General features: G+C 50.1%; 1 protein-coding gene across 2 annotated transcripts in view; it reads right to left on the reverse strand.

Moving 5' to 3' along the window:
• Positions 1–13,127, reverse strand: part of CDCP1 (CUB domain containing protein 1) — a 71,289-nt gene that overhangs the window by 29,174 nt on the left and 28,988 nt on the right. For both annotated transcript variants that reach the window (XM_023248002.2, XR_006591959.1), the window contains exons 2-4: positions 12,321–12,530; positions 5,667–6,029; positions 3,732–4,100 (exon numbers count right to left, since the gene is read on the reverse strand). In XM_023248002.2, coding sequence (XP_023103770.2) covers positions 3,732–4,100; positions 5,667–6,029; positions 12,321–12,530 — 942 coding nt within the window. The remainder of the gene's footprint in view (positions 1–3,731; positions 4,101–5,666; positions 6,030–12,320; positions 12,531–13,127) is intronic.

Below are 13,127 nucleotides of genomic sequence, written 5' to 3' on the forward strand. Positions count from 1 at the left end.
GCTGGGCATGAAGCCTACTTAAAAAACAAAAACAAAAACAAAAACAAAAACAAAAACAAAAGGGCCTGGAATGTGCCAGAAACTGTGGTGGGTGTAGGAAGATGGAGGAATGAGACAAGATTCCTGATTGGGAGGAGGTTAGCGGGACACAGCTGTGCGGACGGATAAATACAACATTGTGCTGAATGCAAACCCCCCCACATGTGTGTTCTTGGGGCACGGGCTCTGCTCTGGGCAGTTGTTTCTTCCACGGGGGCAAAGGGCGGTCAAGTGAAGGGCAGAGGCTCCTACTGAGGGACTCCGTGTCTTGAAGCAACCCCACAGCTTCTTCCTTCTCATTTCCAAGGCCAAGAAAGAGCAGAAACAAACAGCACACAGACTAGACTCCCTTCCGGAGGCAACGAGAGGCAGCAACCGTCCGGGGGCCTCCTGCGTAGACGGGAAACGCCAGGCTCTGCCTTGAGTCTCCCCCCGGAAATCCTGCCAGCCTGCTGTGCACTCCCCGCCTTGAGCCCCATGGCACACACACCCTCGAAAACTCCTGGGACGTGACCTCCTGCATCCTGCAAGTCATGTCTCTTCTGGGTTACAGTCTGTCTCTGAGGTCAAGCACTGGGTCTTTGATCTAGAACACGTAAGGGCACTGACCACCTGCCAGGCACTGTGCTACCTCCTTTCATCCTTAAAACATCCCCACGAGGGCGGGCCCACCCTCTCTATTTTAAGTTGAGGTGCTCTGTCCACAGTCCCACGGCACATAGGGAAACTGGGATTCAAATCCACGCAGGCAGATCCCACTTTATGTGAAGCCGGGACACTGCTAAACAGCTTTAAACCACAGCTAGCGACTCTTTACTTACCTCGAAACTAAAGCCAAACCCTTCTTTTTTTTTTTTTTTCAACGTTTATTTATTTTTGGGACAGAGAGAGACAGAGCATGAACGGGGGAGGGGCAGAGAGAGAGGGAGACACAGAATCGGAAACAGGCTCCAGGCTCTGAGCCGTCAGCCCAGAGCCTGACGTGGGGCTCGAACTCACGGACCGCGAGATCATGACCTGGCTGAAGTCGGACGCTTAACGACTGCACCACCCAGGCGCCCCTAAAGCCAAACCCTTCTTGATGCGGGTGAAGAAAGCCTGTTTAACAGTCTGACTCGTTGTAGAGATCAATTCAGCTGACGTTCCAGGAAATACAAGAAATCGACAGCACTTACCATAGCTGAGATGATAAATCTCTCTGTCCCCTAAACTCAAACCCACACCGTTCTTGGGTGGTGGTTTTTAACATTCTGATGATAAAATTGTGACAGTGGGATCATGGAAATACGTCGGTGGACACACACACACACACACACACACACACACAGCTACACCTTCTACACGGTTATTATAAGTCAGAAGTCATCTTGGGTCAGGACACGGTGGGGCTGGGGCACCTGGGTGGCTCAGCCAGTTAAGTGTCCAACTCTTGGTTTCGGCTCAGGTTATGACCTCACGGTTCATGAGTTCGAGCCCCTGCATCGGCTCTGTGATGACAGCACGGAGCCTGCTTGGGATTCTCTCTCTCCCTCTCTCTCTCTCTGTCCCTTCCCTGCTTGCTCTCTCTCTCTCTCTCTCTCAAAATAAATACAAAAACTTAAAAAAAAAATGGATGTAGTGGTGCTGCATCTTCCAGAGAGGCCCAGAGGCAGCCCCTCGGGCGGGTCCCACACTGTCACTTTCCAGACGTTTATCAGCTCTACTATAATAAACACCATGCTCCCATTTAACTCCACTCTGAACTCATCTTGTACCTTTTTTTTTTTAAGTTTATTTATTTATTTTGAGAGAGAAAAAGCACAAGTTGGGGAGGGGCAGAGAGATAAGGGAGAGAGAGAATCCCAGGCAGGCTCTACACGGTCAGCTCAGAGCCTGATGTGGGCTTGAACCCATGAACTGTGAAATCATGCCCTGAGCTGAGGTGAGAGGCTTAACCGACTGAGCCACCCAGGCTCCTTTTGTTTTTTTTTTAATTTTAATTTTTTTTATTTTTGGGACAGAGACAGAGCATGAACGGGGGAGGGGCAGAGAGAGAGGGAGACACAGAATCGGAAACAGGCTCCAGGCTTCGAGCCATCAGCCCAGAGCCCGACGCGGGGCTCGAACTCACAGACCGCGAGATCGTGACCTGGCTGAAGTCGGACGCTTAACGACTGCGCCACCCAGGCGCCCCTTGGCTCCTTTTATTTCAACAGCCGCGCCACTCCCCGCGGAGCAAAGTTGAAGGAGGCGCTGGCTCTCAGGGGCTGACCTTGTACTTACGTGACCCTGAGGGTGAGCACCTCCAGAAGGGCAGGTAAGTGCCGCAGAGCAGGTGCTTCCTTCAATGTCGCTACCTGGGCACCTGGCCTCCCCCTACTTCCGGCCCTGACTCCCCTTTTCTAGGTTCGTGGCATCTCAGTAACTGTGTGTAGAGCGATGTAAACCCCCCACTCGGGGTTCAGAATGATCCAGAGCACAGGCTCTGGGTTCTGGGTTTGCTCTGCTCCAGACAAGCTACGTGACGTTGGGCTAGTTCTATAAGCAATCTGGGCCTCTTGGTTTTCCAGCAGTAATTGAGGGTAATACCCGCCTCCCCTCTGGGGTTGTAATAAGGATTAGCTGAGGTGGTGTAAGTGGTTGCTTAGGTCAGGGCTTGGCATGGAGTGTGTGCCCACAGTACGGATGGGGCACTCAGCCAATAAAACTGGGTTCGTTATTGCTGACGGTGGCCGTGCAATGTGAGTCCTGATTCACATCGAGGGTCAAGACATGTGATACAGAAAGTAACCTCCCAATGCTTTCATTAAAAACAACTTAGCCTAGGGGCGCCTGGGTGGCTCAGCGGGTGAAGTGTCCAACCTCGACTCAAGTCGTGATCTCATGGTTTGTGGGTTCGAGCCCCGCGTCGGGCTCTGTGCTGACAGCTCGGAGCCTGGAGCCTGCTTTGGATTCTGTGTCTCCCTCCCTCTGCCCCTCCCCTACTCGTGCTCTCTCTCTCTCTTTCTCTCTCTCAAAAATAAATAAACATTAAAAAAGTGAAAACAACAATAACAGCTTAGCCTGGGGCCACCTGGGTGGCTCAGTCGGTTAAGCGTCCGACTCGGTTTCAGCTCCTGTCGAGATCTCACAGTTCTTGAGTTCGAGCCCCACATCAGACTCTGCGCTGACAGTGGACAACCTGGTTGGGCCTCTCTCTCCCCATCTCTCTCTGGCCCTCCCACCTTCTCTCTCTCTCTCTCTCTCTCTCTTTCTCAAAATAAATACACTTAAGGGGCGCCTGGGTGGCGCAGTCAGTTAAGCGTCCGACTTCAGCCAGGTCACGATCTCGCGGTCTGTGAGTTCGAGCCCCGCATCGGGCTCTGCGCTGATGGCTCAGAGCCTGGAGCCTGTTTCCGATTCTGTGTCTCCCTCTCTCTCTGCCCCTCCCCCGTTCATGCTCTGTCTCTCTCTGTCCCAAAAATAAATAAACGTTGAAAAAAAAAATTAAAAAAAAAAAACAAAACAAATAACTTGGCCTGAATGCAAGTTTGCATTTGCTTCTCGCAGTGGGTGGTCACCAGCGAGCCCGTCTTACTGCCTGGCAACGCACGTCCTGAAACTCTTACAGGGTCCAGAGTTCAGGTGTTCCAGAAGCCACAGGTGAGAAACAGAAAGGGAACCTCACGCCAAGCGGACTATCCAGGAGGGAAAGGAAAGCGGGGCTCACTTACTGCTTTCATTCTGTGGATGTTGGACCAAAACTTGAAACTGCAGCCGGAGGATCCCTGGGTTTTGGGCGTCTTGGTCGCAGCCCTGGAGAGACAGGTTGAAGTTCCCAGCCATGTTCCCGGGCTGCTTGTCCCCCAGCTTGAACACCTCGGGGTTGGTGGTGGAGCCCGGGATGTAGTATTCAACCCGTTCCTCTTTCTTCTCGCAGTTGGAGACGTTGAAGTGAAGGAAGGAGACGCTGGCCCGCAGGTGCGGGGGAACGACGAACTGCCAGGTCATGAGCTCGTCCTCAGGGAAGCCATCCGGGTAGTTGGCAGACATCAGGGTGGCGGAACCTTCACCTTCGAACACGGATTCGATGATGCACAGCCCTATAGGGAGCGGGGCCCAAACGAGAAAGAACGGGAGGCGATGAGACCCCTGTCCTGGCTGTCGGTGGCCGGTGGGCAACGGGGTCAGGAAGAGGGGAGGGCGGCTCTCCGCTCCCGAGCTCTGGGTCTGGTCTCATCCTCGCTAAGGATACATCAGTGGCGGGTGAGGAGGTGTTTACCAACCCGGCAGGGGGAGAAAAGCACCCTAACGTGGGGCGCCTGTCCATTTCCTCGCACCGTGGCTGATTTCAAGCACGAATGTGGAGTCGGGAGCAGACGCGCGGTAGCTTGTCACCGTATGGTGTCGCCACCGTAGAGGCACAGTCAGCGTAAATACCCTCAGGAGCACAGAGAACCGTCAAATGTGGTGAAATCCTTAGGAAGTGATGAGTTCTGAGCGCGTATTACCTTTGTTTTTGTTTTTTTTAAATTTTTTTTTAACGTTTTTATTTATTTTTGAGACAGAGAGAGGCAGAGCATGAGCAGGGGAGGGGCAGAGAGAGAGGGAGACACAGAATCCGAAGCAGGCTCCAGGCTCTGAGCTGTCAGCCCAGAGCCCGACGCGGGGCTCGAACTCACAGACCGTGAGATCATGACCTGAGCCGAAGCCGGACACTCAACCGACTGAGCCACCCAGGCGCCCCTTTTGTTTCTAATTTAACTGTGAGTTTGCGTGATTTTATCTTCATCAGCAGCTCCGTTTAAGCCTCAGGTCACAAAATTCCCGAGCAGTTTAGCACCCCGCTCTGGCAAGCCACCGACACAATTACAGAAAACGTGATGGGGTTAGAAGACGGGACAAAGAAATGAGGGACGGGGTCATCAAGAGAGGTCTGTGGAGCCAATCCCACTTCGTGTTGTGCAAACAAACCTCACAGGCAGCAAAGGACCAAGAAAAGAGAGTGGCATCACGGTTTGTTTATGAGGGAAGGGTGACGGGGCGCCTGGTTAAGCATCCGACCTTGGCTCGGATCATGATCTCACGGTTCGTGAGTTCGAGCCCCGAGGCGGGCTCTGTGCTGACCGCCCGGAGCCTGGAAACTGCTCTGAGTCTATGTCTCTCTCTGGTTCTCTCTCTGCCCCTCCCCTGCTCACACACTGTCTCTCTTTCAAAAATGACTAAACGTGGGGCGCCTGGGTGGCTCAGTCGGTTAAGCGTCAGACTTCGGCTCAGGTCATGATCTCGCGGTCCGTGAGTTCAAGCCCCGCGTCGGGCTCTGTGCTGACAGCTCAGATCCTGGAGCCTGCTTCCAATTCTGTGTCTCCCTCTCTCTCTGCCCCTCCCCTGTTCATGCTCTGTCTCTTTCTGTCCCAAAAATGAAAAACGTTGAAACAAAAATAAATAAATAAATAAAATAAAAAAAAAGAAAAAAAATTTTTTTTTAAATAGAGAAGGGTGACTTCACACCAGGAGATCCGCACCACTTACAGAAGAGTGAGATCTTCCTTCAAGATATTCATACCATACTGCCCAACACCTGACTGTCTAGAGCAACGGGCATTTTTTGTTTTGGTACGTTTCAGCCTCAGCAAACGGTGGGGACGGAGGAGGGGAGGTGTGCTCACGTTTTATAGAAGACCGGTTTGCGATGCTGAAGCCAGAGACGTTTCTCCTGTGGAACCACGGCAAGTGTAAGGCCATCTTCACCCCTTCTTGCATTTTGATGCGGGACACAGTGCCGTTGCTGCAGAAGGTTCCGATTCTCACCACGGTGGCATCGATGCGGCCGCTGATGTTGTAAGTGACTCCGTCTGGGCAGCTCGCCCCCGGCCCGACCTGCCTCAGGCGAGGGACCGAGAACTGCAGCTCTAGACCAATGCTCTTGTGAGCCTTGACGTCCCAGATGAAAGTTCTGTTGACGGCGGGCAGCACCGATGTTGACGGCTGAAGCTGGACCTCCCCGAAAGGACACGGGCCTGACATGCAGTCTGAAACACAGCCACAAGAGCGAGCTTGGTCACAGATGCTACCAGGCCACGCACTGTGCCTCTCGACCCCTGTGGGAGAAGCCGGGGGGCACCGCCAGGCAGAGGCGTGATCTCCTGGCTGCGTGAGTGTTGGTGGCCAACAGCTCACTCTTGTCTGGGGAGTCGCCTAGGCCGGGGGAGCCCCCTTTGGCCAGAAAGTCTGAGAGTTGTCCTGCACCTACCCCTGCCCCCCAAGGTGGGTAGCAGCCCACAGCCGATCGCTGCCCAAGGCTGGGGGGAACAAGCCTGACCTCCCTGTCTCATGTGACAGCCTGGGGCTGCCCTCTGACACCAGCATCAGCCTGTGGTTCCACTAGCTAAAACCACACCTTTGCTTCCTTCTTCCCTTGGCTCTACCTTGCTTTTCTCACTGCTCTGTAAGTGTCCTCCAAGGGTACTCTCTCGACAAATGACTTAAAAAAATCCCCATCTCGGGGTGCCTGGGTGGCTCAGTCGGTTAAGCTTCTGACTTCGGCTCAGGTCATGATCTCACGGTTCATGAGTTTGAGCCCCATGTTGGGCTCTCGGCTGTCGGCACGGACAGAACACGCTTCGGATCCTCTGTCCCCTTGTCTTTCCCCCTCTCCTGCTCATTCTCCCTCTTTCTCAAAAATAAACAAACATTAAAAATAATTTAAAAAAATTTTTAACGTTTTATTTATTTTTTTTTTTAAATTTTTTTTTTTCAACGTATTTATTTTTGGGACAGAGAGAGACAGAGCATGAACGGGGGAGGGGCAGAGAGAGAGGGAGACACAGAATCGGAAACAGGCTCCAGGCTCTGAGCCGTCAGCCCAGAGCCTGACGCAGGGCTCGAACTCACGGACCGCGAGATCGTGACCTGGCTGAAGTCGGACGCTTAACCGACTGCGCCACCCAGGCGCCCCTAACGTTTTATTTTTTGAGAGACAGAGCACGAGCAGGGGAGGGGCAGAGAGAGAGGGAGACACAGAATCTGAAGCAGGCTCCAGGCTCTGAGCTGTCTGCACAGGGCCCGATGCGGGGCTCGAACCCACAAACTGCAAGATCATGACCTGAGCCGAAGTCAGAGGCTTAACGGACTGAGCCACCCAGGCGCGCCCACCCCTGCCTTTTTTTTTTAAAGGCTAGCAGCTGATGACATCCTCTGATGTACTTTTGTTTCCCAAGACTCTTAAAACAAAGCAAGATGGCACAAAAACAGACACATAGACCAATGGAATAGAATAGAAACCCCAGAACTAGACCCACAAACGTATGACCAACTCATCTTTGACAAAGCAGGAAAGAACATCCAATGGAAAAAAGACAGCCTCTTTAACAAATGGTGCTGGGAGAACTGGACAGCAACATGCAGAAGGTTGAAACTAGACCACTTTCTCACACCATTCACAAAAATAAACTCAAAATGGATAAAGGACCTAAATGTGAGACAGGAAACCATCAAAACCTTAGAGGAGAAAGCAGGAAAAGACCTCTCTGACCTCAGCCGTAGCAATCTCTTACTCGACACATCCCCAAAGGCAAGGGAATTAAAAGCAAAAGTGAATTACTGGGACCTTATGAAGATAAAAAGCTTCTGCACAGCAAAGGAAACAACCAACAAAACTAAAAGGCAACCAACGGAATGGGAAAAGATATTCGCAAATGACATATTGGACAAAGGGCTAGTATCCAAAATCTATAAGAGCTCACCAAACTCCACACCCGAAAAACAAATAACCCAGTGAAGAAATGGGCAGAAAACATGAATAGACACTTCTCTAAAGAAGACATCCGGATGGCCAACAGGCACATGAAAAGATGTTCAGCGTCGCTCCTTATCAGGGAAATACAAATCAAAACCACACTCAGGTATCACCTCACGCCAGTCAGAGTGGCCAAAATGAACAAATCAGGAGACTATAGATGCTGGAGAGGATGTGGAGAAACGGGAACCCTCTTGCACTGTTGGTGGGAATGCAAATTGGTGCAGCCGCTCTGGAAAGCAGTGTGGAGGTTCCTCAGAAAATTAAAAATAGACCTACCCTATGACCCAGCAATAGCACTGCTAGGAATTTATCCAAGGGATACAGGAGTACTGATGCATAGGGCCACTTGTACCCCAATGTTCATAGCAGCACTCTCAACAATAGCCAAATTATGGAAAGAGCCTAAATGTCCATCAACTGATGAATGGATAAAGAAATTGTGGTTTATATACACAATGGAGTACTACGTGGCAATGAGAAAAAATGAAATATGGCCTTTTGTAGCAACGTGGATGGAACTGGAGAGTGTAATGCTAAGTGAAATAAGCCATACAGAGAAAGACAGATACCATATGGTTTCACTCTTATGTGGACCCTGAGAAATTAACAGGAACCCATGGGGTAGGGGAAGGAAAAAAAAACAGGTTAGAGTGGGAGAGAGCCAAAGCATAAGAGACTCTTAAAAACTGAGAACAAACTGAGGGTTGATGGGGGGTGGGAGGGAGGAGAGGGTGGGTGATGGGTATTGAGGAGGGCACCTTTTGGGATGAGCACTGGGTGTTGTATGGAAACCAATTTGTCAATAAACTTCATATAAAAAAAAAAAAAACAAAGCAAGAACGCTGTTCTCGAGGAGGAAGGAAGCACGTGGAAGCAGGGACAGAGAGCAGACACAGAATAGTAAGGCTTCCGTCGTCTCCCGTGCAGGGAATCTGAACGGTGCCTTGGCTTCCGGCCACTCTAAGGGGACCCTTCGAACCCTTACTGCTGCTCCAGTGGGGTGTCCAAAAGCACCGGCAATGTGAAGCGGGATCATGGGAGTCTTTCAGAGCTGTCTGAGGACCCCCCGAGGTCGTTCACGCCCAAACACTCATTTTTGCAAAGCAGTCCTGGAACCTCGGTGTCAAGTGTGTTTGCAACGCACAGCCCCCCAGGAGGAAAGCCCGGGCCGTGGCTGGTCCGCCCAAGTTCATGCCAGCACAGTGTGCTGCCTGACCTACGAAACAGGGTTAGATAACAAGGTGACGGAGTTGGCTAAAATCAGATTTTGTGTGTGGGTAAGGATAGTACCTGTTTTTAGGAGCTCGGGGAAACTCCGCTCCGTGAAGCCGTTTCTTTCTGGGCTTTGCAGCCACGCCTCCAGTGTGCCCAGGGCCCCATGGAGTGGCTCCTGCTGGGCTCCTGTGGGCTCCCTTCACCCTATTTAGACAGTGGTTTTCTTTTTTAGGCTCTGGCGCATTTTGATATGAGGGTTGGAAGAGCTTTATTCCATGAGTCGGGAAATGCCACCTCTTCCTGTGCTCTAGAACAGGGAGGGGGTCAGCAAATCACAGCTCGTGGGCTCAGTCCAGCCCAATACCTGCTACTGAGAAGAGACATGTGGGACGGCGCTGCCCATACGTTTAGCTATTTTCCGTGGCTGATTTTGTGCTGTCCCAGCGCGGAGCTCAGTGGTTGGGCGGAGACGCTCTGAGATATTCACCATCCCGTCTTTTACAGAAAACGTTTGCCAACCCTCTCCTAGAATGTTCTTTTTTTTTTTTTAATTTGAAGAGGACACGGAGAGAGGGAGAATCCCAAACAAAATCCAAAATCAAGAGTCGGGTACTCAACTGACTGAGCCACCCAGGTGCCCCTAGAACGGTTTAAATATTATAGAAATGATCTTCTCCTCGATGTATTATAGGATCCTCTATGAAACCATCTCTAATAAACCCAAACCCCACTTTCCTCCATCTTGCACATTTTTTTCCAACCTCCTCCTCGGTTATTTATTGATTTGGGTTTCCTACCTTTCTATGAGTCAATCTGGCTCACTGAATTTTCCCTGAAAATTATTCCTTTTATTCAGATTTTCACATTTCTACCATAATGCTGGACACAGTCTATTTTAGAAATCGCCTCTGTAAATGTCACGAAAGCAACACTTAGCCTTTCAAAGCTGTACATTTGTATCTTCTCTGTCTTTTTCCCAGCAGACTAGTCAGAGATCTGTCTATTTAATTAGTCTTTATAGAGAACCACACCTTAGCTTTAGTTACCAGATGGAGTTTCAACAGCTGCTGGTAAGCACTTTAATTTCTTTTCTTTTTCTGATTGCCTTCTTCCTAAGGTTTATTTTACCCCTTTCCTTGCTTATCTATTGCCTGATTCATTTATTTTCAATGGAAAGCAAAGAAATTTAAAAAAACTTAATGTTTATTTATTTTTGAGAGAGAGAGAGAGAGAGAGAGCAGGTGAGCAGGGGAGAGGCAGAGAGTGAGAGAGACATAGAATCTGAAGCAGGCTCCAGGCTCTGAGCTGTCAGCACAGAGCCCGACACGGGGCTCGAACTCAGAAACCGTGAGATCGTGACCTGAGCCGAAGTCGGACGCTCAACCCACTGAGCCACCCAGATGCTCCAGCAAAGACATTTTTTGAGTATGGCTTTGATTGGATCCCAAATAGTGCTCTCCTTGATGTTACGACATCTGTATGAGTAGCTGGCATGCCCACCTTAAAACGACTAGGAAATCACACATTTAATTCTTTCTGCCTGGTTATTATATCTTATGTTAATCTCTCATCCCAAGTTCAAGTTGTGAGTAATACTAATAATGTCAGAGTCATCGTTTGTTGAATCCTTGTGTGTCAAACATCATCAGTGTATTAGTTTATTTCACCCTCATGAGAACCCTACTGGTTGGTACAATGACTCTTGTTTCACAGACTAAAAAAACTAAGTCACAAAGCAGTTAAGTGACTTATACAAAGCCATGTGATGAGCTCACATGACCAGGAGCCTGAAGCTTGAAGCCAGACCAGATCCCTCAGCCTCAAAAATTCTGTTTTTCCCCATCGTGCTTCGCGGACCCTCCTCTCCACCCTTATCTGCTCAACCCTCCAATTCCTTTTCTTTTTTTAAAAAGGTTTTATTTTTAAGTCATCTCTACATCCAACATGGGACTCAAACAGAATAGTAAGGCTGATCAAGCCTTACTTGAACGGAAGCCAAGGCACCGTTCAGATTCCCTGCACGGGAGACGACGGAAGCCTTACTATTCTGTGAGATCAAGCCCTCTGAGATCAAGAGTTGCACGTTCCACCCGACTAGGCCAGCCAGGCGCCCCTCCAATTTCTTTGTCTTCCAACTCCTTGCTTTTTGCTCCTTGTCGGCAAAATTTTAGCCTACAATTAAATTAGTTTAAATTTGAGGGGCGCCTGGGTGGCTCAGCCGGTTGAGCGTCCGACTTCGGCTCAGGTCATGATCTCACGGTTCATGAGTTCGAGCCCCGTGTCAGGCTCTGTGCTGACAGCTCGGAGCCTGGAGCCTGCTTCGGATTCTGTATCTCCTCTCTCTGCCCCTTCCCAGCTCACGCTCTCTCTCTCTCTCTGTCTCTCCAAAATGAATAAATGGTAAAAAAATTAAAAAATAATAAATTAGTTGAAATTTGAGTTAAATTAGCTTTAAGGTTTTCGTTTAAAAACTTTGAACCTCAGTTGAAAAACACTTTAGCACATCAGCTGGAGCATCCCAGACCTGAAGATCTGAAGTTCTATCAAGAAACAGTGTGGTGGGCGGGGCGCCTGGGTGGCGCAGTCGGTTAAGCGTCTGACTTCAGCCAGGTCACGATCTCGCGGCCCGTGAGTTCGAGCCCCGCGTCGGGCTCTGGGCTGATGGCTCAGAGCCTGGAGCCTGTTTCCGATTCTGTGTCTCCCTCTCTCTCTGCCCCTCCCCTGTTCATGCTCTGTCTCTCTCTGTCCCAAAAATAAATAAACGTTGAAAAAAAAAATTTTTTAAAAAAAGAAACAGTGTGGTGGGGCGCCTGCGGGGGTTGGGGGAGGCTCAGTCTGTCCGGCGTCTGACTCTTGATTTTGGCTCAGGTTACAATCTCATGGTTTGTGAGACTGAGCCCCGCCTTGGGCTCTGCCCTGACCAAGGGGAGCCTGCTTGGAGTTCTCTGTCTCCTCCCTCCCTCCTGTCTGCCCCTCCCCCTCTTGTGCACTCGAGTGCATGCTCTAAATGAATGAATGAATGAATGAATGAATGAATGAAAAGTGGTGCAACACAGTGGTGGCTTGTCATGCTGCTCTAGTCACTATGTCATTTTAGGCAAGTTACTGTCTTGGTGAGTTTCTCACAGGGCTGTTTTGGAGATTCAAGACCTTAACCTGTGTAAAGCACTCAGAACCATACGTGGCCACATAACAGCTAAACAGAGCGTGGAGTTTCAGAACAGCTCTTACCTCCCTAGCATTAGAGACCGGCTCAGCACCGGAAAGAGAGGCAGGGAGGCCAAACAGGTCACGAGTGTGTACTTACCAATATTCTTCTGGATCTCGATGACAAAGTGCTTCTCTGGGTCCCGGCAGTTAAAGGAAAAGACCGCCTTTTCTCCGGATTTGATGGTCAATGTGGTTAAGTGTCCTTTAGTACTGATGATGTAACAGGGTTTCACCGGCAGCGTGGGGATCCCAGGTTTTATGAGAACCGTAATGCCACTTCCGTGTGGCAGAGCAATCTCGGAAGCTTCTGGAAGAAGGAAGAAAAACGGGAGTGAGCAGGAGGCTTTAGATCTCCAAACGTGCTGCCCTCCCCCTCCCCCCCGCTGGTCCAGGGAGCCCCCCACTTTGACACCTTTGTTCCCTCCCTCCTGGTCTGAGAAGGAGAGTGATGTAAAATAAAATGTCAGTGCTGTCCTTACCGATGGGAAAGTGCCAGGCTATGGCCGATGGGGTGCTGACAAGTATCTCTTGTTTGCTTTATTGAAAAAAATTTTTTTTTTAAGTTTATTGATTTTTGAGAGACAGAGCATGAGCGGGGGAGGGACAGAGAGAGAGGGAGACACGGAATCCGAAACGGGCTCCAGGCTCCGAGCTGTCAGCGCAGAGCCCAATGCGGGGTCTGAACCTGAGCCGAAGTCGGATGGTTAACCGACTGAGCCAACCAGGTACCCCTCGTTTGCTTTATTAATGTTTCTAAAAATTAAAAACACTGCACCACATCCTAGATGCCTTGAGCAGTATATATTCACGTACCCCATCTGTGCAGCATTAAACAGCAATCAGAGACACTGTCACACCTCTTCTCAATATGACCAGAGACGAAAGTCCACGTACAGTCTATGTA

Source organism: Felis catus, chromosome A2, assembly GCF_018350175.1.
Source record: "Felis catus isolate Fca126 chromosome A2, F.catus_Fca126_mat1.0, whole genome shotgun sequence".
NCBI lineage: Eukaryota > Metazoa > Chordata > Mammalia > Carnivora > Felidae > Felis > Felis catus.